The sequence below is a fragment of the Trichosurus vulpecula genome, chromosome 4, assembly GCF_011100635.1.
Source record: "Trichosurus vulpecula isolate mTriVul1 chromosome 4, mTriVul1.pri, whole genome shotgun sequence".
NCBI classification, from domain to species: domain Eukaryota; kingdom Metazoa; phylum Chordata; class Mammalia; order Diprotodontia; family Phalangeridae; genus Trichosurus; species Trichosurus vulpecula.
In genome coordinates, this window is record NC_050576.1 from 64,638,015 (window position 1) to 64,665,295 (window position 27,281).

At 38.6% G+C, this 27,281-nt stretch overlaps 1 protein-coding gene across 1 annotated transcript; it reads left to right on the top strand.

The window, feature by feature from the left end:
* LOC118847928 (putative dimethylaniline monooxygenase [N-oxide-forming] 6) lies at positions 1–27,187 on the top strand. Its single transcript, XM_036756627.1, has 8 exons — positions 1–138; positions 3,990–4,178; positions 7,811–7,973; positions 14,806–14,948; positions 17,842–18,041; positions 22,104–22,459; positions 24,721–24,793; positions 26,845–27,187. The coding sequence occupies exons 1-8, from the start codon at positions 7–9 to the stop codon at positions 27,185–27,187; spliced, it is 1,599 nt and encodes a 532-aa protein (XP_036612522.1). The 5' UTR covers positions 1–6.
* Positions 27,188–27,281: the final 94 nt, after the last annotated feature.

Consider the following 27,281-nt stretch of genomic DNA (forward strand, 5'->3'; position numbering starts at 1 on the left):
CAGACCATGAAGAAGAGAGTAGCAATCATTGGAGCTGGAGTGAGTGGTCTGGCCTCCATCAGGGCCTGTTTGGAAGAAGGGCTTGAGCCTACCTGCTTTGAAAAGAGTGATGACGTTGGGGGCCTGTGGAAATACGCAGTGAGTTGAATTTCATGACGCCACACTGGGGACTTGAAGGAGGTGTCTATGGCAAAACAAAGTATAAACTTTGTGTTTGGGAGATGGCAAAAGCTTCAAAAAGGCAAAGGGAAACCTGTTCTCTCTCACTGGGCTTGAAATACCAATCCGAGTCAGTGACATCCCATTTTCCATCTGAAAATAGCACCTAAGACATACTGAGCATTATGATGAGAACTCAGAAGCATAGGATACCAGACTATGAGGAGTAGCTGATGTTTGAAGTATCTAGGTGGCATAATTTTTAGAGCACTGGATTTGGAGTTAGGAAGACCTGAGATAATATCTAGCCTGAAACACTTATTAGCTGTGCCGCCCTAAACAAATGACTTTGCTTCTCTCATTTTCAGTTTCCTTACCCATAAGATGGGGGTTATAGTAGCATCTACTTTATAGAGTTGTTGTGAGGATTAAATGAGATGACGTATGGAATGTGTTTGTAAACCTTATAGCACTATATAAATGCTAAATATTATTTTGGCTAGTAATGAAATGGAGTTTTTTGGGAATTACCCAAATCTATTTCTTCAAAAGAACAGAGGATCATGGATCTATAGCCAGAAAGCACTTCAAAGACCATCAAGCTCAACTGCCTTGTTTTGGAGGTTCAGAAAAGATAAGTGAATTGTCTATTTTACACAGAGTAATAATCAGAGGCAGGATTTGAACCCAGGTCTTCTGACTGCAGAGCCAGTGGGTTTTTTTTTCCCACTATATCAAATTGCCTCTTTAATTGTACCATAGACACTCTCTGCAACTCTTTAATAGCCTTTGTGACTTTCTGTTGGAAAATAAAATCATTGCCTCTTGGCCAACTTTTTGGCAATGAGCTCCTCCAAACTCAACTAGGTTCATCCTCAGATCGTTTCCACGCTGTCTGTCACTGAGCCTCTAAGTGAGGCTTTTCAAACTTGTAAGGATCTGTACTTTGCTCGCAAGATGCATTTGGGCCCCTAGTACAAGGCCCTTGCAATGTTGAAGGGCTGACCCATAATAGATTAAACTGAGAGCCAGAAGCTTTAGGTATCAACTTTGGGAAAGACAAAATTGATTTTCTGCTGTGAAAGTTTGGATTCTTGCCTAGGAAAAAGAATAATGTACTTCAGCAGGCAGCTGAAGATCAGGGGTAACCATGTAGGGGGAAACCTCTATTTTCAGTGGCTTTGGGGGAATCGCAGCATATTTGGACTAATGCCACAAAGTAAGCTCACTAGTGGGGATCCTTTGAGGCTGACAAATGTTGGCCTGATGGATTTAGGACTCCAAGCCAGGAGAGACACGGTCCCTTCATCATTCATCACTGCCAAACTCAGACCTGTCTACTTTACTGAGGGAAAAACTAAACCCAAGAGTCATGGTCAAAAAGGGACTTTGGAAAATAGCATCAAAATGGCCAGAAGATCAGGTCCATGCCAGGAGTTCCCAGCTGCCACCCTGAATCCTCAAAGCAATGAAGATGTCTGCAGCAGCCATAGCAGAAAAGGTCAAAGATGCTCCTATGGACCCTACAGCAAAGAAGAGTACAATGAAAATTATGGAGTCATGGAAGGGAGGCATGTAATGATGTTTGAAGGCCAGCTAGATGGTATACTGGTAGGGCATCGAGTCTGGAGTCAGGAAGACTCATCTTCTTGAGTTCAAATCTGGTCTCGGACACTTACTAGCTGTGTGACCCTGGGCAAGTCACTTTTACCCTGTTTGTCTCCTTTTCCTCATCTGTAAAGTGAGTTGGAGAAGGAAATAACACACCACTTCAGTATCTCTGCCAAGAAAACCCAAATGCAGTCGTAAAGAATTGGACACAACTGAAATAACTCAATGACAACCACAACAATGATGTTTGACAAAGCCTGGGTTGCTCAGATTCCTCCCAAAGTTGAGCCTGCTTGGGTCTAGGAAGAGTAATTGACAGCTCATGAGCCCCAATGGTATTGATTTCATTTGTGACCTTAGGCAAATCACCCTGATAAGCTAAAAAGACAAATATTTGTCCTTTGACAAATTCATTTCTCACTGACAGCCTAGTCAGTTGGGAGATTAATGGGATTTAGAGTCAGAAAATTCTGGATTCTGACACTTGTGAAGTATGTTAATATGGGCAATTCATTTTCCAGTCTTTTCAGCCATAAAATGGGGATAAAAATATTTATATAGGATTGTTTTGAGGAAAGCACTTTGTAAACATTAAAATGCAATATAAATGGAAACTAGTGGAAAGAAAGCTGGTGACTCTGGAGTCAAAGTAATTGGTTTCACTCTTACCTCTGACACCAACTATTTTGTGTGACCTTGGGCAATTCATTTAACCTTTTTAGCTTTAGTTTCCTACCTGTAAAATAAGAGGATTGACCTGGTTGACCTCTGAAGGCCCTTTCTGATAAAACTCTATGAGATGACGAAGATGAAGAGGAGGAGGATGACAGTTTGCTTTTTGTCTGCAGAAGCATCTTTTTGAGAGAAAAAATTGAGAGGTTGTCAGTGATTGGCCAGAGGGATAGACTTTTACTCTATAATGCAAAAATTACATACTAACACCCTCCCCACAGGGAGTTCTTCCTCACTTTCTGCTGATATCAAAAGGGTGCCAGTGGAGCACTCCAAGTGTCCACTTGTCATCTGGCACTCTTGTCACTTACCCAGTCCATCTCTCTTCCTATCATAGAACTCCTTGATGTCATCTTACACTGCTGTTCTTCAGCATTCCACATTGGTTATATGTTAATATAACCAATACAAAGCATGTATATCTGGGACAGATAATGCAAGTGAACAAGAAGCTAGGTTCAGAGTTAGAAGTTGTTCAGTCATTTTAATTGTGTCTGACTCTTTATGACCCCATTTGGGGTTTTCTTGGCAGAGATGTTGGAGTGGTTTGCCATTTCCTTCTCCAGCTCATTTGATAGATGAGGAAACTGAGGCAAACAATGTTAAGTAAATTGTCTAGGGTCACACAGTTAGTAAGGGTCTGGGGCCAGATTTGAACTCAGGAAAAGGAGTCTCCCTGACTCCAGGCCCAGCACCCTATCCACTGCATCACCTAGCTAAACATTCAGAGTTGAATAGGAGGAGGACAAAAGGTCAGATTATTTTCCAGAAATTACAATGCTTCTTTGCTAGCCTCAAATTTCTCATGAAAGCAAAGGTCATCTTTTAGAAGCAAACAATTTACTTATGTTGCTATATGGAGGTAAGACATGGACCATTATTGCCTACAAAGACCTAAAAGTGAGTGTTACAGAGAGGGGTGGTTAGATAGCACAACGGATAGTGCTCTAGTTTGGGAGTCAGAAAGACTCCTCTTCCTGGGTTCAAATCTGGCCTCAGACACTAACAAGTTGTATGACCCTGGGCAAGTCACTTAACCCACTTTGCCTCAGTCTTCTCACCTGTAAAATGAGCTGGAGAATAAATGCCAAACCACTCCAGTGTCTTTGCTGAGAAAACTCCAAATAGGGTCACAAAGACTGGGACATGACTGAAAACAAGTCAAAGACAACAACAACAGCAACAAAATAGAGAGATCAATAAAAAGATACATGATGGATGTGAGCTGGCTCTTCTTCAGTGCTCCAAATCGGATATAACCAATAAACTATCACTGAAATTGAACTGAGAAGAGCTGGATTTGAACCCCAGATCCCCAGTTATGTAACCTTAAGTAATTTATTTACTTCCTCTGCACCTCAGTTCCCTCATCTGATAAAGAAGGGGATTAGATTAGATAATATATAAAATTCTTTCCAGGTTTAATGTTCAAGGACTCCACAAAGTTTTCTGCTGGTTTATTCTTTAAACTTTGTTTTTCTTCCTAGGATCATGCAGAAGAAGGAAGGGCCAGCATTTACCGATCTGTATTCACCAACTCTTGCAAAGAAATGATGTGTTTCCCAGACTTTCCTTATCCTGATGACTATCCTAACTACATGCATAACACTGAGCTCCAGAAATACATAAAGATGTTTGCTCAAAAGAAGAATCTTTTAAAATATATACAGTTTGAGGTAAGACTTCTGGTATCTGCTTTTTTCTTAATATTGAAATGTATAGGATGAGGAAAGCACATTTATACAAACACCCCATTATGGAAATAGAAGCTAAATGTTCACACCCTTCACAGATCTAATGTGAATTTGTACCATCACCTAAAGAATTATTCATGTGACTATTCTTTAGGGGAACGTTCTCCTCCACTCTGAAATCAATGTATACTGACAAACAATAGAAAAATGCCATCAAGAGACACAGAGACACAAGTTAGCTCAATACCTGTGTGGCCCTGATCTTCCAAAAATAACCCAAGAACTCTTGAGTAGTGGTTTAGATTACTGTAGAGAGAGGCTAGCTCTGGGCTTCCTTCTAATAGATACTGGTTCAGAGGAATATGGCACCTCATGGAGACTGTGTTGTTAAATGCAGAAAAATTCAGATAAATGATGAATCTACTTGCTTCCTTTACCTTGCACTAAATTAGTGAATTTCACCCCCCCACACACACAGAGCCAGAGGAGTGAATACATGACTCATTTCATGATAATAACTTTTGATATGTTCTTGGAACTCTTTACCAATTTTATATATAAAACAGCATGGAGAAAAAAAAAAGCTTCCTGAGTCATATATTGAGTTTCTGCTTATACTTTTTCTACAAAGGGTAATCCTTCTACTTGGTTTATTAACCAACATAGTGCTAAAGCCAAATGTGCCAGTATCGATCACAGATTAAATTGTCTTTACCTATTTTAATTAAATTCAGATTATAAAGAAACTTTGCCACATGAAGCCATTCACTGAGTGGGTAGAAGATAAAAGTTTTTGTCCACAACCAACAACACAGTCTCATGCCAAGCATAAGAGCTATGAATGCCACAGTCTGTAGGCAGTTTATCAATCAATCGGAAAACATTTAGTAAACATTTACTATGTGCCAGGCACCGAGATAAGTACTAGGGATACAGAGAAAGATAAAAATAGTCTTTGTCTTCCAGAACTTCACATTCTAATGGAGAACAGAACATGTAATTAATTACGTACATACACAATATATACAGAGTAGACAGAACATTGTCTTAGAGCTGCTAATCTGATTAGTAGTTGAAAGAATTAGAAAAGTTCTCCTGAAGAAGGGAGAGAGAGAAGGGAGAGACAGAGGTGAGGAAGGAGAAGAACATTCTAGGCATGGGGAACAGTGAGGGCTTGGCTCTTATTACTGACTTGTTTCTGAATTTGTTGTACAGCTTGAGCCATATTGATCCACTTGTGAAACGATATTAACGTTATCTGGGACAATATCTATTTAGATGACTCAATTGACTACTCTCTCTCCTTTAACCCAGTCTCAGAGGAAGAGATGATGCTTCTTCCAGCAGACACCAACCGCTTTACTTGTACCTGTGATCCTGTCTCTCCTACATCCTCACCTTGGAAGCTTACCCCTTGGCTCATCCCCATCTTTCCCTAACTTTTAATTTTTCCTTAAAGAATGACTCCTTCCCTATTGCTTACACAAATGCCTTGACCTTCACTGACCTTAAACAAGCCTTCACTAAATCCTACCAGATGCTCAAGCTATCATTCTCTATTTCTCCTTCCTTTCATAGCCAAATTCAGAGAAAAAGCTAATTTTTATTCACCTCCATACTGTCCCTGAGCATTCATGTCTGTGTGTCTTATAATCTGGATTGCAACTCCCTTATTGAGATGAAACTACTTCTCTAGGATCACCAATAATCTATTAATTGCCAAATCCAGTGTTCCCTTCTCCATACTAATTCTTCTTGATCTCTGTGAAGCATTTGACACTGTTGACTACTCTTCTGGATTTTTACATGCTATTCTCTCCTCTCTGGATTTTTATCACACTTCTCTATCCTGATTTTCTTCCTCGATGTCTGGTCATTTATTACTAATGTCTTCTGCAGAATTATGATTCTTGACCCCATTCCTCAAGCCTGTGGCTCTGTCCTGGGCCCTCTTCTCCCTACATACTCTTTCAGTAATTACATCAGCTCTTTAATTTCAACTATCACCTCTATGCTAACAACTCCCATAATCACATATCAAAGCCCAGCCTCTATCCCTAAATTCTAATCACATATCAACTGCTGATCAACATGTGCAAAATAAATTATCTTGCCTCTCCCCCACCTTATTCCCTCTCCCATTCAAACCCACAACTCTTCCAATGATCCTTGTTTCCGATGAGGGCACCGCTACCTTTCTAGTTACCTCCATTCACGACTGCAGAGTCACCATCTACTCTTCCTTCTCCTTCATCCATCATATCTACTCAGTTCCCAATGTTATCTTGTATCTTTCTTTATGTAATTACATGTTATCTCTCCCATTAGACTAGAAGCTACTTGAAGATGAAGACTGTTGGACTTTTTCCTTTTTACCCCCAGGGTCTAGCACAATGCTGATGCCTGACTCATCATAGACACTTAATCAATGTTTATTGATTGGTTGACTCTTGCAAGAGTATGCAGAAAGTGATGTTTGGGCAAGTCACTTGCCTTCCCCCCACCTCCAAATTTTGTTTTAAAGTTTTTGTTGTTTTAAGGTAGAGACTTGGAAATGTTTGAGTAAAGAGGGGAAGGAACAAGTAGATTGGGAGAAATTAGAGATTACAGAGAGAAGAGATGATTTAAGGGACAATCTGCTGGAATGGACATAAGACATGAGATCAAGGGCATTCATAGAAAGATAGATTTTGATAAGGAGAAGGGCCACCTCATTATCAGAGACTAGGAAAAAACGAAGAGAGATTAAGAGAGGATGATGCCAAGAGGTTTGAAACGAAGAGAATTTGAGAAGAGAGCTCAGGAAGAATGGTTTCAATATTCCCAATAGAGTAAGTGGGGAGGTCCGCTACTGAGAGAATGGGGAAAGAGAGGTCTGGGAGCCTTGAGGAGAGAAGGAAAGTTCTAGAATAGCTTTGGTGTGAATGAGATAGGGAGTCAATTAGGGAGGAATAAAAAGGTCACCTTGGTGTCCTGAGGACCCCGTTGGAGCAGGGTAAGTTCATCTAGCATCGCATAAGGAGTAAAGGAGAGAAATAGTGGGAGCATTAGAGTTTGGTAAGGGGTGGGCAGCCAAAGGACAAAGGGCTGAAGAATTTAAGAGTAGAGGATAGTGTGGGGTAGAATGGGTAGAATTCTGATTAGGAAGGGAGGAAAGTGAAGTCAGAGCAGGTGTATCATCTGATAAAATATTGAGAGGTGGAAAGATTAGAGGGCATGAAGAAGGCAAGGGAAAGGGGGAGGAAGAACAGGAGGTTGGTGTCATACAGGAAGAAGTAAGACTATCTTTCCATAAAGGATTTATTTTCGGAGGATTTTAAGACATTTTAGCCACAGTGATTTCTATTTTAAACATATAGACTATTTGATGATTATTTAATCATGGAATTCATCTCCCAATGTTCAGGACAAAGCACAAAAATTATGTCATTTAACTGCAGAAATACTCCAAAGATTGTAGAACTACATATTTCTATGCACATGTATGTATGTGCACCTACACATACAGCAGCTGGTAGACAAGAAAATATTGAGTATTAGTGAAAGTAGGGATGAGAGAAGTTGCATGTGTATGTATTTATATGGGATCTTTTTCTCCTCTGGGTTCCTTTAAGACAGCGGTCACTAGCATAAAGAAACATGCCAATTTCTCAGTCACTGGTCAGTGGGATGTTATTACTGAAAAGGATGGAAATCAGGAATCATCTGTATTTGATGCTGTGCTAATTTGCTCAGGACACCATGTGTATCCCAATTTGCCAGCTGATTCATTTCCTGGTAAGTATGAAAGATACAGTTTTCTATGAAACTTCCATAAATCCCAACAATTTCTGAACAGATGATAAATATGTTACAAAGGGACAAAGAGAACACATTTTTTTAAAAAATTAAGTTTTATTGATATTTTCTATATTAACAATTCAAACATTTACATTTCTCTTAAACATGCTAGAAAACATAGGAATAAAAGGACCTGTCCTTAAAGTGATACACAGTATGTGTGTGTGTATGTATGTATATATATATATATATATGTATTTATGTGTACACGTGTGTGTGTGTATGTATGTATGTAGGTAGGTAGGTAGGTGTATGCATGTATATATGTGTGTGTATTTGTATATGTGTGTATATATACATATATATTTGTGTGAATGTGTATATGTGTGTGTATCGGTTTGGTTGTTGTCCTTCATTCTCAAACAGTAACAAAATGGCATCACTACAATGCAGTCAGTTGTTGCTTAGTCATTTCAGTTGCATCCGACTCTTTGTGACCCCATATGGGGTTTTCTGGGCAGAGATACTGGAGTGGTTTGCCATTTCCTTTTCCAGTTCATTTTACAGATGATGAAACTGAGGCAAACAAAGTTAAGTTACTTGCCCAGAGTTGCATAGCTAATAAATGTCTGAGAGCAGATTTGAACTCAGACCCAACTCTCTATCCACTGCATCTTATAACTTTAAATATGTGTATATATATATATATATATATATACATAAATATGTGTGTATATATATATACAGAGAGAGAAATACACACATATACATACATATATACATACATACATATATACACACATACATATATATACACAAACCATATATATGTATATATTATATATATATATGTATACAAGCTACCATTATTTATAAAAGAGATAAATCAGAGTATTTTCCAATAAATTAAGTAGTGAACAATTTGACATAGTTCTAGAAATGCTGGCTATAGAAATAAGACAAGAAAAAGAAATTGAGGGAATAGATAAAAAAGAAACAAAATTACCACTTTTGCAGATATTATGGTGGTGTACCTAAAGAACCCAAAAGAGGCAACTTAAAAATTAATTGAAACAATTGATAATTTTAGTAAAACTTACAGGACATAGAACAAATCCACAATAATCATCATCATTTCTATATAATACCAGTGAAATCCAGTAGAAAGAGCTAGAGATATCCCATATAAAATAACTGTGGAATGTATTCCACTTGGCATTCTACCTTATAGGATGCACATAAAAACTACATTAAATACAACTACAAACAACAGAAATAAAGACAGACCTAAGTTATTAGAAAAATATTGATTCCTCATGGGTAGGATGAACCCATGCAATAAAAATGACAAAACTCCTGAAATTAATTTAATTATTCAATGTCATTCCAATCAACTAACCAAAGGATTACTTGACAGAACTAGAGAAAATAATAAAATTCACGTGGAGGAAAACAAGGTCAAGAATCAAAAGAGAAACAATGAAAAGAAATGGGAGTGGGGGGGGGGGGGTCTAACAGTGCCAGACCTCAAACTATACTTCAAAGCACTAATGATAAATAATAGGGTATTGGCTAAAAATAAAATAAAAATAAAGATCTCAATCACTGAAACAAATTAGGTATACAACACACAGAAGCAAATGTTTCTAATACCATAGTCTGCAATTAACCCAAAGACCCCCAGTAGTGGCATAAGGTCTCATTACTTGACAAAAACTTCTGGGGAAATGGGACAGCGGTAAGGAAGAAAATAGATTTAGACCAACACATTATACAAAGATAAGATCCAAATACGTATGTGACCTAGATATAAAAGGACTATAAACAAATTAAGTAAAATAAACAAATTAGAGAAATATGGAAAAAAGTACCTATCAGAACTATGGATAGGAGAAAAGTTCATGACTAAGCATGGAATACAGAGGATCACAGAAGAGAACACACAATTTTTTTTTTACCAGATCGTGATTTCATTGATATCAAGAACTCTAGGTAAAGGAATTAACTCCCTCTGGCAGTGCAGATCAATAAATATCTGCAATTGATAGTTTTAAAAAGTTAACTGGGTCACTAAAAGGTTAAGTAACTTGCCCAGCATTGCAAAACCCATGTGTGTCAAAGGGAAGACTTGAACTCAGGTCTCCCTGACTCTGAAGCCAGCTTTCTAGCTATTACAGGGCTCCATACTGCCTTTTAATATGTAATTATTACAACAAAAACCTTCATAGTTACCCAGATATGGTAGTAGACATTTTTTTCTCACCTGAAATGAAAACAGTTCAGGTAGGTGGCAGGAAATGGAGGACCTGGGATTGAGGCATCATCACAACTTGGAGAGGGGGGTTGCTGCAGCCTAAGGGCAATCACTGGGCCAAGAAGGAAGAAGCCTACTTGCCCTTTTGTTGATTCCCTAAGGCAAATACTCTAAATCCCCCATTACTCATGGCTCTATGTTTGTGCAGAGGAGGATTTCAAAGTCAAGTCAACAAAGACAAGATCAGAAAGGTAGGAGGAGAACCCAGGAGAGAGAAACGTCATGGAAACCTGAAGAAAGGGGAGTTTCAAAGAGAAATTGATTGACAGTGTCAAAGGCTGGACAGGTCAAGAGATGTGTGAAGATTGTGAAACCATAGAGATCACGGGTAACTTTGGAAATGGAAGTCCCAGTTAAATGATGAGGTTAGAAGACAGATTTAGGAGAGTTAAGACAAGAGTGAGAGGAAACAAAGAGGAGACAACTATTACAGACATTCTTCTCAAGTAGTTTAGTTACAAAAGTGAGGAAAGGTATAGGGTTAGAGGTAGTGGGGATAGATAGATCAAATGAGGGTTTTTTGAGGATGGGGGAAGACATGGGCATGTACATAGCAGTAGGGAAGCAGCTGGTAGACAAGAAAATATTTAATATTAGTGAAAGTAGGGATGAGCAAAGCTGTGATCTGCTGGAGAAGATGGGATGGAATGGTATCACTTTGGCATTTAGAGGGGTTTGTCTTGCCATGTAAAAAAGAGGTGAAGGAAGAGATAATATGGGAAAACATCTTAAGTGAGATGAGGAAGAGGGAAGAAGAGGGAGGAAAAAAGTCTGTCCCCTACTGTGTTCTTGCTCTATGCCTCTGGGTCTGTTCATTCAGTGGTTGGAGAACAACGAGGCTAAGGTTCCAAGTTTAATGTCCATGATAAACAGTTAGCTGGGCTCTAGACTGTGCCCTTAACCTCATCTAGCCATAGTACACATGCATGTATTGTAGTCACTGGGGACATATATAAAAAAATATGTATCAGCCAAAATCCTACAGGAAAAATAATTCAAAAGGAATCTCTACGGTGGGTCAGAAATATCACCAGAGAACCATGCATTAACTCAAGAGCACAAGCAAGTACAACAGGCATTCCCACAGCTATTCTTCTTTCACATTACAGGGTGAAGAAGAGGCCACATATGCTGTGGAGCATTCCCAAAGAAGGCGTGTTCAGTTTTCAGTCCCCTTTTCTCTGACATTTCTTGTCTCTGCTTGCAAAGTCAGGTAGAATAGCAACCTAATCAGTCTCTTTTGTAGTCCATTAACTAAAGGGAGAGCCAAATCCCAAATAAATCATATTATGGCAGGTTTTCACAATATTACGGTGCAATTGGGTATAATATGTTAATGTTGCTAAAAATGGCAAGTGAATAGATATTACGTAGGGTCAGCCTATATAAAAACAGGTACAGGAGAGGTAGGGGAATCCTGAGCACACAGTGTGATATGGCAAGGGGACATGTCTTGTGTCCAACCTTGGGTTTGACCAGGGTCTTGAGTATGACCATGGGCCCTGTACCTTCTCATATATGGATCATCTTATTGAATTTTTATCCTCCCAACTGCTAGTGCCCATCCACACTAAGGGTAATAGAGTGAAAAAATATGACTTTTTATTTTGTATATACTTACATGTTTGCATGTTGTCTCCCTGATAGAAAAAAAGCTACCTGAAGGTAGAGACTGCTTCATTTTTGTCTTTGGATCCCTAGAACCCAGGACAATGCCTGGCACAGACAGAGTAGGTGCTTAATAAATGCTTATTGATCAATCATCAATTTTTATAGTACGTAATGTAGGGAAGAAAATCATAGATGGCTTCTAGTCTCTCAGACATGGACTGGATCTCCATATGACCCACAAAATGAAACCTGGACTGGTCAGCTCAATCAGAATAGTCAGTCATCATCAGTCTTTATAGTCACTCTGGGTTATTACAATTATGTCAGTTGTGTTACAATTAGTCCCTAGCAATGAAGGAAACTGATCATTGTGACTAATACCCTCATCCATGTTGTTGTCTGCAATGCCCATGGATGTCCAGTGATAGTAGAGGCAGGTAGGTGGCATGGTGGTTAGAATGCTGGAGTCAGGATGAACTGAGTCAGAAATGTGCTAGTTATGTGACCCTGGCATTTCATTTCACTTCTGTCTGTCTCAGTTTCCTTATCTGTAAAATGGAGATAACATTAATGTCTACGACCCAGAGTTTTTGTGAGGATCAAATAAGGTAATATTTATAAAGTGCTTTGTAAACCATAAAGCATTATATAAATACTAAGTATTATTTTGGTTACTATTATTAATATTATAATGGATTTTATAGCTAAAATGAAACTTAAAATTCCTCTCATCCAACCTTTTCATTTTATTGAAGAGGAATCTGAGGTTCAGAGCAGTTGAGTGATTTGTTCTAGGAATTTCTTGTTCCCTTCAAAATTTGGTTCAAGAACCATCTTTTACATGAAGCCTTTCTTTATTCCTACCTCCTTCCGAACTGCTCCTGTCCTTTCTCCAAAAATTATCATGTAATTATTGTGTATGTATTCTGCATATACTTATACAACCAGCAAGTGTTGCTGTGGGGCAAAGTTGTATGTACAGCTGTTCCTTTTCAACATTGCTCTCTACATAGTAAAAAGGTGGGACTGAATTCTCCCAAGCCACGCTTCTTTCCTCTTACTGAGAATACCTAGTGGATTATCTAACCTATTTAAATTCTGTATATTTCCGTTTAGCTACTGGCTTCTCCTTTTCCGTTTTCCCAGAACAAATACATGCAGTGCCAATTGCTCATGATGGAAAGAAAGGTAGATAGATATAGATAGACAGACAGACAGACAGACAGATAGATAGATGATTGATCATTAGATTGATAGAGATGTATAGTGATACATGATGTATAGAGATAGAGTTGACAGATGGATAGATGGATAGATAGGTAGATAGATAGATAGATAGATAGATAGATAGATAGATAGATAGATGATAGATAGGTACAATTTTTACTATGATCACTATGTGCCAGGCACTGTGCTAAATGCTGGAGATAAAAATAACCAAAAAAGATAGTCTTTACTCTCAAAAAGAGCTTATACTCTAACAAGACATAACAAAACACACAGGAGAGTTGGAAAGCAGAGGGGAAGGAGAAGGTATTCTGGAGAGTGGGTTGAGCCAGGAGTGAAGTGAGGGACATGACTGGGGCTCCTCAAGAAATAATGATCCAGGGCAGGGATTCACCAATTGGTGATTGACCATAGATTTTTGTGTAGCAAAAGTTACAGATAAAGAAACAACTTAAAGGAATGGAGAGAAAATCATATGAGCAACAGACATGAGGAGGGGGAAGAATTAAAGGGTAAAAATTTTCTTTGGATAGTTGCCTTAGTTCGTAAAGGGGCAGTTATCAGAGAGGCTCATTCCAGGTTCTTTGTTCCATAAAGGCAAGGTTTGGCTCTGAGCTCAACCTGCCGTCTTCCGTCCTAAGTCCCAAAACATACATTGCAAGATTTCTGTAGAGAGACCTGATGGTCATCTCCGCTGCTGTCCCTACTGCTCCCTCAGCTTTGTCCAGACTAGTCCAAAACTTCCAGGTGGGTAGATGTCCTCTCTCCAAATGCAAACCACAGTCAATCTCTCTCAGGACTAGGAGGGAATTCTGTCCTCTAAACTACAAGTACCAGAATCCATTTAAGCTTCAGAACACTGTCCCTATCCATGGAGGATTCTCAGTCTGTCTGATTACCCTGTAACATTCACGTATATATCTACTGTCCCCTCTGATAGACTGTAAGCTCCTTCAGGCAGGGAATGTTTCAGTTTTGTCTCTGTATCTCCTGACACAGTGCTTGGAACCCTGTAGTAATATGCATTAAAAAAAATGCTTATTGATTGATTGGCTGACTGTTTAAGATAATACAGATAGTAAGTAGGGACTCAAACTTAGGTCTTCTGACTCCAAATCCAGGGCTCTTTCCCCTGTGCCTTGTTAAATGACTCACATGATTAAAAAAAATAAAAATATTATTTTCAGATTTATCTAGAATTTGAAATCATGAAAACACCTGAATGGAACAATATGCAATTACTAGTGACCATTTGACAAACATCCCTTTGACTTCTCTGTCAAAAACCACAAGCTGCAAAGGCATCGTGGTGTGGGTTTTTTCAATTATTAGGGCAGCTAGAATTTAAAGGCAAATGTACAACCAAAAATAATTTGATTTTATTCTCAGCAAATGAATGAATGAAAAAGTATTTATTAAGTACTTTCTATGAGCCAGGTGTTGTGCTAAGCATTGGAGATACAAATACAAGCAAGGGAAGCCAAGTCCTGCCCTCAAAAGTCTTACAAGAAAGACAACACAACAAAGATGGACAGGGAAAGGAGGAAAGGAAGGATGTATGCAAAATTTGGAAATAGGAAGTGAAGCCTGGATCCAACAGCAGGAGGTTGAGGAGACAGCCAGGAACCTGGTTTGGAAATACCTAGGAATTTAATTTGCTTCCCATTCCCCTCACAGGACTAGCAAAGTTTCAAGGCAGCTATATCCACAGCCGGGACTATAAGGATCCAGAAGCCTTCAAGGGGAAGAGAGTGCTTGTGATCGGCCTAGGGAATTCTGGATCAGATATAGCTGTTGAGCTCAGTCACACGGCATCACAGGTATGGCAATAAAAAGCTTTCAGAAAAGAACTTAGATTCTTTCTAATCTAAGAGATGCATTGCTAGAGATCAGTGATGGGATAAACTCTGTCACCCAGAAAGAATTCCAACCACTTTTCTGAACTTTTACAACCTAATCAATTTTCCATAGGAAATTTAGGTCAGGTGATGCACACCAATAATCAAGTAAATTCTGTAGATCTTTTCACAAGGATTCACAAAATTGAAATCCTCACATGCAGTTGGAATTGAAGGTCTAGGTCAAAGGACACCTCTTTCATGGAGTCTTCCCTTCTCTTGTTGCTGTTAAGTCATTTTTGAGTCATGTCCAACTTTCTATGACCGAATTTGGGATTTATTTGGCAGAGATACTGGAGTGGTTTGCCATTTTCTTTCCCAGATCATTTTATAGATGAGAAACTAAGACAAATAGGGTTAAGTGACTTGCCCAAGGTCTTACAACTAAAAAGTGTCAAAGTCTGGATTTGAACTCATAAAGACGAGTCTTTCTCACTCCAAGCCCAGTGCTCTATCTACTGCACCACCTAGCTGCCCATCTTTTCTACCCCAGCCCCAATTTCCCCCGATCTCAACCTTTTACCTTTATCATGATCGCTTGTTCTAAATAGTTATGTTGTATTATTTCTGTATAACATACCACCCTGATCAGTTTGTAAACTCCCAATCTACTGATCTTTATGTCCCCCCTAACATGCATAATCAAAGAATGCCTGAATGAGTTCATGTGTAAATGCATTAGATTGACCATCAGTTTTTAGGGGAAAGGAACACTTAGTAATAAGAACTGTATTATTAACTTGTGTTTGTCAAGCACCTACTGCTACATGCTGGGCACCAAGCTAAGTCCTCGGTATTCATCATTCGTACGCCGCTTTCAGATTTTCAAAGCATTGGTCATACATCTCTTCATTTGATCCTTACAACAATTCTATTAGAGAAGCAAATATCACAGGCATCATGCTCCCATTTTATAGGGGAGTAAGTGTCAGAGGAAAGACTTGAACCCAGTTTTCTTTTGGCTTCATGTCCAATATACTCTCTACTATACCACACTGCTTTGTGGGGATTTACAATCCCTCAGTCATTTAATATGTGTTTGCTGAACAATGCTTACAGGTAAGGCAACAGCTGGACCTTGTAAAAAATATAAAGAAAGACACACAAATAATGGTTTCTGGGCTCAAAGAATTTCCAATGAGATAGAGGAATGGGTGGGAGAAGAGAAGGTTTGTCATGAAAACAAGATTAGCACACGTGGGTAAAAATGAGGGACTTAACTTTGGGGGATATGTGACATTTCAAGTTAGATTTCTCTTGGCCCTTCACTTTAAGGATACTAATAAGCTGGAGCATGGACCCTGGAGTCAGAAGACCCCAGTTTAAATCCAGTCTCAGACACGTACTAGCTGTGTGACCTTGGGCAAGTCATTTAACCTTTTTTCCCCTCAGTTCCTCATTTGTAAAATGAGCTGGAGAAGGAATTGGCAAACCACTCCTGTATCTTTGCAAAGAAAACTCCAAATGGTGTCACAGAGTAAATGATTCAACAGTGACAAAAAAATAAGCTGGAAAAATCACCTAATTTGTAGCTAAATTGATTTTATTTATGCAAAAATGATTTTATGTGATCAAGACTGTCCATTTCACTTCCTATGAGCCTATCCCTTGTTTGCTCAAAAATTCCTCCCTAATCCATAGATCTGACAGGAAATTTCTTGCATGTTTCTCTAATTTCTTTATTATGTCACCCTTTATATCTAAATCATGTACCCATTTGGACTCAGTTTTGTCGTCTGTAAAATGGGTGTGGTAGCTACTTCATCCCATACCACCTGGGGTTGCTGTGGGGATTTGAATGAGATCATTTATACAAAACACTTTGTAAACATTAAAATGATACCTAAATGGAAAAAAATAGTCATTAACTGCCCCAGCTCTGCCACTTTCTAACCTTTCATCCTTGGATAGGTCACACAAACTCTCTGCGTTTGTTTCTTCATATATAAAATGAGAATGAGAAGCAATCGTGGTGCAGTAGATAGAGAGACAGTTTAAAACCTGCCTCTATATGCATACTGGCTATGTGCCACTTAACCTCTCAATGGCACAGGCAACTTTCTAAGGCTATAAGTGGCAACATGAGTATTAGTCTGCATTAGTAGAGGGAACTCCTCATTGAGTGCTCTCTTTACCATTTAAATCACAGTCTACTAAAAAATAAAATAAAATAAAATGATAATATATGAACTGCTCAGAATGGTTGTGAGGATCAAATGAAATAATGTCTCCAAAGGATTTGCATGCTATGGATATTACTCCAACCCCTTCATTCTGCAGATTGACTTGCCTATAATCATGTATGTTGTCCCAGTGCATCCTGTACTAGAACTCAGGTCTCTTCACCCATTGCCTCCCCTCCCTCTTCTGCCCCACCCTCCATCAGTCCGCACTACTGCTCTTTTCCAAATCCACGCAAAATTCTGTGTAGGGGAAGGTAGAGGTATCCTTCTAAACTCACCCCATCCCAAAAGCATATAGACAATTGACCTCCACCCATCATACTTTAGTTTAACCTAATTCAATTTGATTTAAAAATCCATCAATAAAGTCAATTTACTAAGTATTTATTGAGTCCCCACTAACAGTTGGTGGTCTTTCAGGATTGGAAAAAGCTAAGTATTCTTCTACTTGGTTTTAGCTATGGATTTCTCCTGCTGACTCCAGGAGTTTCTTTAAAGAGGCTTCTAAAACAAGATTTTGAGTGGAATGCATGGAGATTGCCTAGGATATAGTTGTAAGGTTCCCCTTCTATTCTTCACAGGTTAATTGTTGAAACTTATATCTCCTTTCTTTTCTTTCTCTTTCTCTCTAGGTCTTTATTAGCACAAGAAGTGGTTCTTGGGTAATGAGCCGTGTTTGGGACGATGGCTACCCTTGGGATATGGTATATATAACTCGTTTCAAAAACTTTCTCTGGAATATCCTCCCTAACTTTGTCTCAGACTGGTTATATGTTAAGATGATGAACTCACGATTTAAACATGAGAACTATGGCCTGATGCCTTCCAATGGGTATGTTATATAGTTTAAAAAGTGAGGAGATGGCTTATGACTAAAACTCTCTGTTTACTCATATACCTAATTCAAGCTCGTGAGATCCATTTGAGGATTAGATGGGTAATAAGGTATATACCCAGGGTCATATGTATCCCATACCACCTATCGCCCAAGCACTAAATTTGCTTCCAATTCTTTGCTACCACAAAGAAAACTGTTATCCATATTTTGGTATATATTGGACCTTTGTTTCTATCTTTGACTTTTCTTGAGACCAATTCATAGTTTCACTAGGGGTGTTTTAATTTTCCTTCAAACTTGACATTTCCTATTTTGGAGAAGAGGAGGGGGAAATTAATTTTGCCAATTTTCAAAATATAAGGTAAAAATTCAAGATTGTTTTAATTTGTATTCTCTTATTATTAGTGATTTAGAACATGTTTTAAGTGGTCATTTGCACTTTGCAATTATTTTGAAAATTGTTCACATTCTTTGACCACATATCTACTGAGATAGAAAGCATTTAATTTTTCAGAGAGAAAAAAATCATTGCATTACTTCTTTAAAATAAGAAGGTATGACACTCTTACACAATACTTTTTTTCCAGTTCTGCTAGTTGTTCTATTCTTAGAGCCAATAACTACTTTATATTATTTTATCATTTTTTTTTTTGTTTCATGAGACAGTAGCGGCATAAAGTGTTAAGCTTGAAAAGGGAGGGGCTCTGGGCAGTTTCACTGACTGTTCACTATGCCTGAATTTCTGTCTTTCCTCATCTCTGCTCTCTGCCTTCCCTGGATTTCTTCAACTCTCAGCGAAAGCCCCACTTTGTGCAAGAAATATTTCATCAGTTCTCCTTAGTCTTAGTAATTCCCCCCTGTGATTATCTCCAATTTGTCAGATAGGGATAGTTAGATAGAGAGAGAGAGAGAGAGAGAGAGAGAGAGAGAGAGAGGGAGGGAGAGAGACGGAGACAGAGACACAGAGAGAATTATTTGTAGGTAGTTGCTTGCCTTTCATCTCCCCCATCAGAATGTGAGTTTGTCAAGAGTAGGGACCTTGGTTTTTTTGTTGTTGGTGGTGGTGGTGGTTCTTTTGCCTTTCTTTGTAGTCCCAGAATTTAGCACAGTGCCTGGCACAAATAAATACTTTTTGACTTTTTTGATTTAGATTCAAAACTACTGCTTCTGATATTTGCTGACTGTGCAATCTTAGGAAAGTCCTTTAACCTCTCTCTGACTTAGGCAGCTCTCCAGGACTTATCTTATCAACACAGTACCTGGCATATAGAAAATGCTTTTAAAATGCTTATTAACTTGATTTATCTTCTTAAGCCATATAGATAGAGATCAACCCCAGGGAGGGCATTTTGCCAAGAGAGTTCCTCAAACTAATAAAATCACAGATCATTTACCATTTCACTTATTTAATTTTGTTTTTTCTCCCAACAAGGCTTAAGCAGTCTGGGATTTACCCAGATGTTAATCTTTGGAGACCTAGGGCAGTTTTTGTACTCAAGAACAATTATAACCAACAAACTCTCTTTTTGTACAGACTTGTGGGCAATAAATTCTGGTTTTGGAAATTCACCAGTAAAAAGTCCTGCATTTCCCTTCTCATTGAAGTAGGAGGTTAACCAGTGATTTCATTGGTACAGAGAACTCCCCCTACCAAAGTGGATCTGTACATTCTCTACAGGTTAGAACAGTAGAGAGTCACCTAGAGTATTGAAGGTTCAGGTGACAGAGTGAAGGGTCACATAGCTGGGATGTGACAAAGCAGGATTGAACACAAGCCTTCCCAGTTCCATAGCAGTCAGCTCATTACCCACTATACAATAGTATCACAATTTTCACAAATTACTTTGTAATATCTTCTCACACTTCCCTACCTCCACCATAAAAAAGGCAGAAGATATCACAAGCTATTGTCTGTTATCTTCTAAGGTGCGAGGAATGGGATTACATGATTTGCAGAGGTGAAATAAATTTATATTTCCGAATTGTGAAAGTAGAGGGGAAGGAAAAGAGAACAAGCATTTATTTTTTTTCATATAATAGACCTTTAATAAATGTTTGTTGATTGATTGATCTTCCTTGATTGGGTAGACTTTCCAAGAAAACTGTGTCCATTCCTCCTTGGTTCATTCCCCAAAGCTTTTGTGTAATTACTTCTTTTTTAATTAATTTATTTTTAGTTTTCAACATTCACTTTTATAAAATTTTGAGTTCTAAATTTCCCCCCTCCCTCTTTTCCTCCTTCCCCAAGACAATGTAATCTGATATAGGCTATATGTGTACAATCATATTAAATATATTTCTGCATTAGTCATGTTGCGAACAAAGAATCAGAACAAAAGGGGAAAACCATGAGAAAGAAAAAAAAAACAAAAAAGAGAGAATAGTATGCTTCTATCTGTATTCAGACTCCATAGTTCTTTCTCTGGATGTGGATAGCCTTTTCCACCGTGAGTCTTTTGGAGTTGTCTTAGATCATTACATTACTGAGATGAGTTAAGTCTATCAAAGCTGGTCATCACACAATGTTGTTAATGTGTATAATGTTCTTCTGGTTCTGCTCACTTCACTCAGAATCAAGAACAAGCATTTATTAAGCACCTACTATGTGCCAGGCACTGTGGCAAATGATTTACAAATATCTCATTTGATCCCCACAACTACAACAGAAGGCAGGTACTATTATTATCCCCATTTTAAGGTCAAGGGAACTGAGGTAAACAGAGGTTCAGTGATTTACCCAGGGTCACACAACTAGGAAGTATCTAAGGTTGGATTTGACCTCACATCTTCCACCTAGCTACTGAGGTACAAAGAGAAATCCCATGGTTTGTAAAGCTTCACTTGACTTGGGGCTCTGAGGCAGAAGGAGGAAAACATTAGACTCCCCTGAGAAAACAAGCTAAATTAGTATATTGAGGGGGCTAAGTGGTATAGGGATTAGAGTTCTGGACTTGGAATAAGGAAGACCTGAGTTCAAATCCAGCCTCAGACACTTACCAGCTGTGTGACCTTGGGCAAGTCACTTAATCTCTATCTGCCTTAGTCTCTTCATTTGTTAAAACAGAGATAATAATAGCACCTACCTTTCAGGGTTGTTGTGAGGGCCAAATGAGATAATAATTATAAAGCACTTTACACAGTATCTGACACATACATCTGACACTGTATAAATGTTATTGTTTTTATTGTTATTGTCCATAGGCAAGTCACTTAACCACTGTCTACCTCAGACAGGATTGTTGTAAGGATAAAATGAGATACTATTTGTAAAGTGCTTTGTAAACCTTAAATCACCATATACATGCTCAGTATTATTCTTGTCATCATTGTTAGTCATGCAGATTTTAGCATGTGAAATTGCACCATGGAAAACCGTGACAGCTGATTGCACATGTATAACCTATATCAGATTGCTTACCGTCTCAAGGAGGGGTGGAGAGGAGGGAGTGAGAGAATTTAGAACTTAGAATTTTAAAAAATGAATATTGAAAATTGTTTTTACATGTAATTTGGGGGAAAATAAAATACTGCTTTAAAAATATGACAGCTAGTTTCATGATTAAACTGTAGAAAATAAACCAAAAGTCACCATATGCTAGCCCACTCTCTTCAGGCCAGTGAGGATGAGGGTGAAACGAAGAGAGATCAGTGAGGATGCTGCTGAAACTACCTTGCAATTGCAGTATGAGTTTAGGTTTCAAGGCACTTTCATAGCTTCAATCCCTCTTTATTTTCATCCACTTAGTGAATAGCCAGGCAAATACCCTATATAAGCAGCACAGAGAGTAAAACTGTGAATTATTACGGATAATAAAAGCAGAATCATCACAAAGGAACATAACTTTGTAAATGAGATAAAAACTGAAGAGCTTAGTACAGTGCTTGACACATAGTAAGTCCCATATTAATGTTTATCATCATCATTATTATTATTATAACCCCAAATGTCCATTTTTACCTCCTAAAATTCAGCTCCATAGTCTATAGACTTTCATAGGGAACCTAAGTAAAGGAGGATTATCATTCCTGGGACATTTGTTTATCCTTTCTATACAGAACCTTGAGAAAAGAACCTGTGTTCAATGATGAACTTCCAGCCCGAATCCTCTGTGGTGCAGTATCCATCAAGCCAAACGTAAAGGAATTTACAGAGACATCTGCGGTGTTTCAGGATGGGACAGAGTTTGGGCCTATTGACTCTGTCATTTTTGCAACTGGCTATGGTTATGCCTACCCTTTCCTTGATGACTCAATCATCAAAAGCAGAGACAATGAAGTGACACTGTATAAAGGCATCTTCCCTCCTCCTCTTGAGAAGCCAACCCTGGCTGTGATTGGCCTCGTCCAGTCCCTCGGTGCTGCCATCCCCACAACTGACCTACAAGCCCGCTGGGCTGCTAAAGTCTTTGCAGGTAGACAGTACCATAACTTCCATGTCATAGACTTAAAAAAAAAGTTGGAGGTAGACCAAAAGAGCACTCATACATACATATATGCATGCAGGCATACATATACATGTATACATATGTGTATGTATATGTATATGCATATACATACACGTGTATATGTATTGGGCATATATACACATGCGTAAAAGAATCCTGAAGGAAAAGTCAGGATGCGTCAGAAGGTTGCCCTTAAAACATTAGTGTTCAACCCCACCTGTACCTCTGTTAGTGATCTATTTCCTCCTTCCTTCAGAGGCTACATAGTTGTCCCTAAGAGGGTAAATAAAGAAAATGTGAGCTGGATGAGGGAAGGTAATGTCTTAAGTAAATTGACTTTTGTCACTTCAATATTATCAATAATATTCTATAATCTCACAATTAATAATATCCTATAACTCCATAATTAATGTTAAAATAATTTTATATTCTACAATGTTCTATAGTAAATAATATTAATAAGTCTAAATATCATTTTATTTAAGAATTCAAAGGACTTGGATAATCTCAGTATACCTCACTTTCCACAATAGAATCATAAAATATTTGAGCTGAAAAGAAAGACTTTAACCTAGGAATATACTGGTTCTGCTTACTTCCCACCCAAAAAAATAAACCCATGACAGTTTTAAGTTAAATCTTCATCATTAACATTTTCTTTGTCACTTTCTTAAGTCTAGATAATCAACAAAAACAATAATCAGACACTGATTTGTAATGTTTGCCAATTTCTGAAGTGTAAATGCTCATTCTGAAAATTTTGAATTGGCCCTCAAGAGCCCATACAAATCTGCTCCACCATACCCTTGCCCTCAGATATCATCTAAAGAGGTCATCTCCCTCACTTTAGAGATAAGGAAACTGAGGCCACAGAGTGATTTGTTTTCTGTTCATTTCTTTATTTAACCTTTATTTTCTTAACTCAGTGGAGTCCAAAAGAATTTAGCACAAGGAAAGAGATATGTTTGAATAGAGGGTTGGCCTTACAATCAGGAATAAATGATGAATGAATGATAAAGCATTTATTGCTTACTATGTACTAGGTACTTTGATAAGAGCTGAGGATACAAATACAAGCAAGCAAGTCAGTTCTATCATCAAGGAACTTATATTCCAAAGGGGGAAAGACAGCACATGAGGGGAAACTAAAAAGGATTATGGGGTACACATGCTCTACAATAGGGTTCAGAAATGGCCAGGGTGTGAGGTAGAGGTCTAGTTCTAGACAAGATAAGGAAAAGGCTCACCTATCAGAGCACAGGGTCTCAGAGGCAGAATCCAAGTTCCAATGGAAAAGGAATGAGAAGAAAGGGGAAACTGGCTAGCGCATGGCATGGAAATTTGGAAATGACTGAGAAATGGTAAGGTTCAGATCCTACTTCTGACACAGATAGACAGATAGATAGATAGATAGATAGATAGATAGACAGACAGATATAGTTATAGATATGGCTTCTAAATTTAAGATATTAATGAAGAAAATGTTAATAATGAAAATTTAACTTAAAAGTATGTCAAGGTTTTATTCTTTTTTAAGAGTGTTTGTTAATATTTACATATAAATATATAAATATCTTGATATGTGTATATGTATATACAGATATAGTAGCATGGGTACATATATGCATATAAATATATATAAATGCATACACATATCCATATACATGTTTTTGTATATGCTATGTGACCATGGGCAAGCCACCCTCTTGGTGCTTCAGTCAACTCTCTAGGATTACAGATGAGTAACAGCCAAGTTGGTTTGGGAACATGAACAATCCTTTGTCATGTGTTTGATTACCTATAATTCATCCATCCTGTAAGTTGTCAATTTAAGATTCTGATTTTCTCAAAATAGAGCCAGAGTAGTCTTAAGTGTTTGGGGACACAGAGCATGGATGGAAGTAGGGAAATGAGACACACTCCTTGACTACACACAGCTTGTGAAACACAGGGTGTTGTGGCAAGAAGTCTGGCTGTGATACATCCTGTAGTTACAGCTATCAGTAGTGAATGTATACAGACAAATATGATAATGATTTTCAGGCACTGTTTCAAAAGCAGATTGCTGTTGGCTGCCATTTGCTTTCATCACCAGGGTAGGACAGGACAGGGCAGGCCTTATCCATAGATTGAATAAAGGAAGACTACAAGTTGAACCAGAAGCCTTTATCTAGGTCTCATTTAGGGGGATACCATTTATGGACATTTCTTTCTCCATTTCCATCTAGGTTCTTGCACTCTTCCTACTTTAAGTGCCATGATGGATGACATTGATGAGAAAATGGGGAAAAAGCTCAAGTGGTAAGTGAATGCGTATGTTAAGGAAATAATTCCTGAAGTTATCCTTTGTCTACACAGGCATTACGGGAAGTGACAGCTGTTCCATAGGGTATGTCCTACAGGAAAATTCTATGTCTGAGATCATAGGATCAGAGATACAAAATTGGAAGGGCCCTTCGAAGCCATATAGCCTGACCCCCTCATTTTACAGATGACAAAACTGAGAGCCAGAGATGTTGAGTGACTTGCCTGCTGATACTTGTCTAGTAATTAGCAGAGCCAGGATTCAAACTAGGTTAACTGAGTCCAAATCCAGAATATTTTCACCATGCTACTTCATTTCACATAGTCCTGCAGATCCACATACTCATAGCAATGACTCAGGTTTACGCAGGGATCACTAGGAACCAGTTTTGTGACTTGACACTCCACATCTAAATGATTTTTTTTTCACATTGATGCTCCTGGAAAGGGAGTAATCCTCCAAAGTGATGTTTTAGAAAGGTTTTGAAAGAATAATAAAGTAATAGATCACACCTGGATGAGTAAGCCAGGCTGGCGGTAGGTCTTAAGCACCTTAGAAGGGCCTTGACTCTTCCAGACCTTTGGTAGGACAGGAAATGAGGGCCCTGGAGAAAACAGGGCCTGACTCAGAGGTGAAAGGAGGGCCTTGCCCATAGTCAGCTGGCAAATTGAAGAGTTGGCATTTGAATCCAGATATCCTGACTCCAAAGCTAGTATTCTTCCATCCTACCCACTCACCGAAGGTTGGAACAAAATGGGATTGGTCATTCACTCATTTTACCAGCACATTATCAGGTGTCACCTACTGATTATCCAGATACACTTCCTGAATTTGTCAACAACAAAAGCCAAGCTGAGCTTGTGAAAATAAAATTATTTGGGAGCTGGTTTTTGGGTGGTGAAGTGCCTGGTTAACTTAAAAAAGCAAACCACAACAAATGATGACCTGAAAAAATGATCTCTTCCTCTGAAGAATGACTTTACCGAAGAAAAAAACAAGCCCCAGATTATTCAGGGTAATGATTTTTAATTGCTAGCATTTCTATAGTGCTTTAAGGTTTGCAAAGCACTTTACATTTTATCTCGTTTGAGCCTTGAAACCACCCATAAGATAGGTACTATCATTATCCATACTTTACAGATGAAGAAACTGAGGCTGACAGCAGTTAAGTGACTTGGTAAGGGTCACATAGCTAGTGAGTTTCCGAGGCAGGATTTGAACTCAGGGCTTCCTGACTCCACAGTGCCACCTAACTACCTCAACTGCAAGAGGCTAGATTCTAGAAACTAGAGGGCATCTAAACTGGAGTCAGATGCTGCTGATTTTATTCTCTTCTTTGATCTTTCTGGTGCTCACCTTTGCCACAGGTCCTTCCACCAAAGGAATTCTGAGTCCACAAAATGGAGAAATAAACTTAGAAATGTAGGCTGGGTTTAGATTTTGAAGTATTTTTAATTCCAAGACTTTCTCCTGGGGGAAGTGAAAGAATCACAGAATTACAGAGTTGAGAATGATCCTGGAGGTCATCTGATCTAAGTCGCTCATTTTACAAATGCACTTTGCAGTTTATAAGGCACCTCCATCACAAAGTAGAGAGGCAGGACAGAGAAGAGAACACTGGATTTAGAGTCGTAGGACATAGCTTCATATCCCAGCTCAGCTGTGTACTAGCTGAGTGACCTTGGACAAGTCATAATCTCTCAGGGTTCCAGTTTCCTCATCTGCAAAGTGAGGGCCTGGACTAAATGAGGCCTCTTGTAAGTCCTGATCTATGATCCTCTGATTAATTTTCTGAGGATGGAGCAGTATTGTTGTGTCTGTTTTATAGATGAGGAAAATTGGATTCAGATGAGTTCCTGAAAAGAGGGAATCCATAGCAAAGGCTTTGTGGAAGAAGTGACACCTGGTGTGCAGGCAGGGAAGGATGGGATATAGCTGCAGAATAACACCAACATGCCTTGCTGTAATACCCTAAGTTGATAGATGATAAGTTGTACTTCTGGGTATGATCTTAAATTTCTGCTACAACGTTCTTTTCTCTTTCAAGGTTTGGCCAGAGTCAGACTATACAGACTGACTACATCACATATATGGATGAACTCGCCTCCTTTATGGGAACAAAGCCCAACGTACTGTGGCTTTTTCTAACAGACCCCAAACTAGCGGTGGAAGTTTACTTTGGCCCCTGCAGCCCTTACCAGTTTCGTCTGACTGGGCCAGGGAAGTGGGATGGAGCCAGAAATGCCATTTTGACCCAGTGGGACCGGACAATGAAGCCAACCAGGTCAAGGATTGTCAGTGGTGCCCAGAGACCACAACCTTTTTTGCATTTGCTTAAAATACTCTCCCTCTCTATACTCCTTCTAGTTGTTCTGTTTGCATATCACTAATAGCCAATCACTTCCAGGGTTTATAGGGCATTCTCAAAGATTAACATCCCCACCCCTGCAAAGAATAATCCAAACATTTTGCAATATGCTAGCA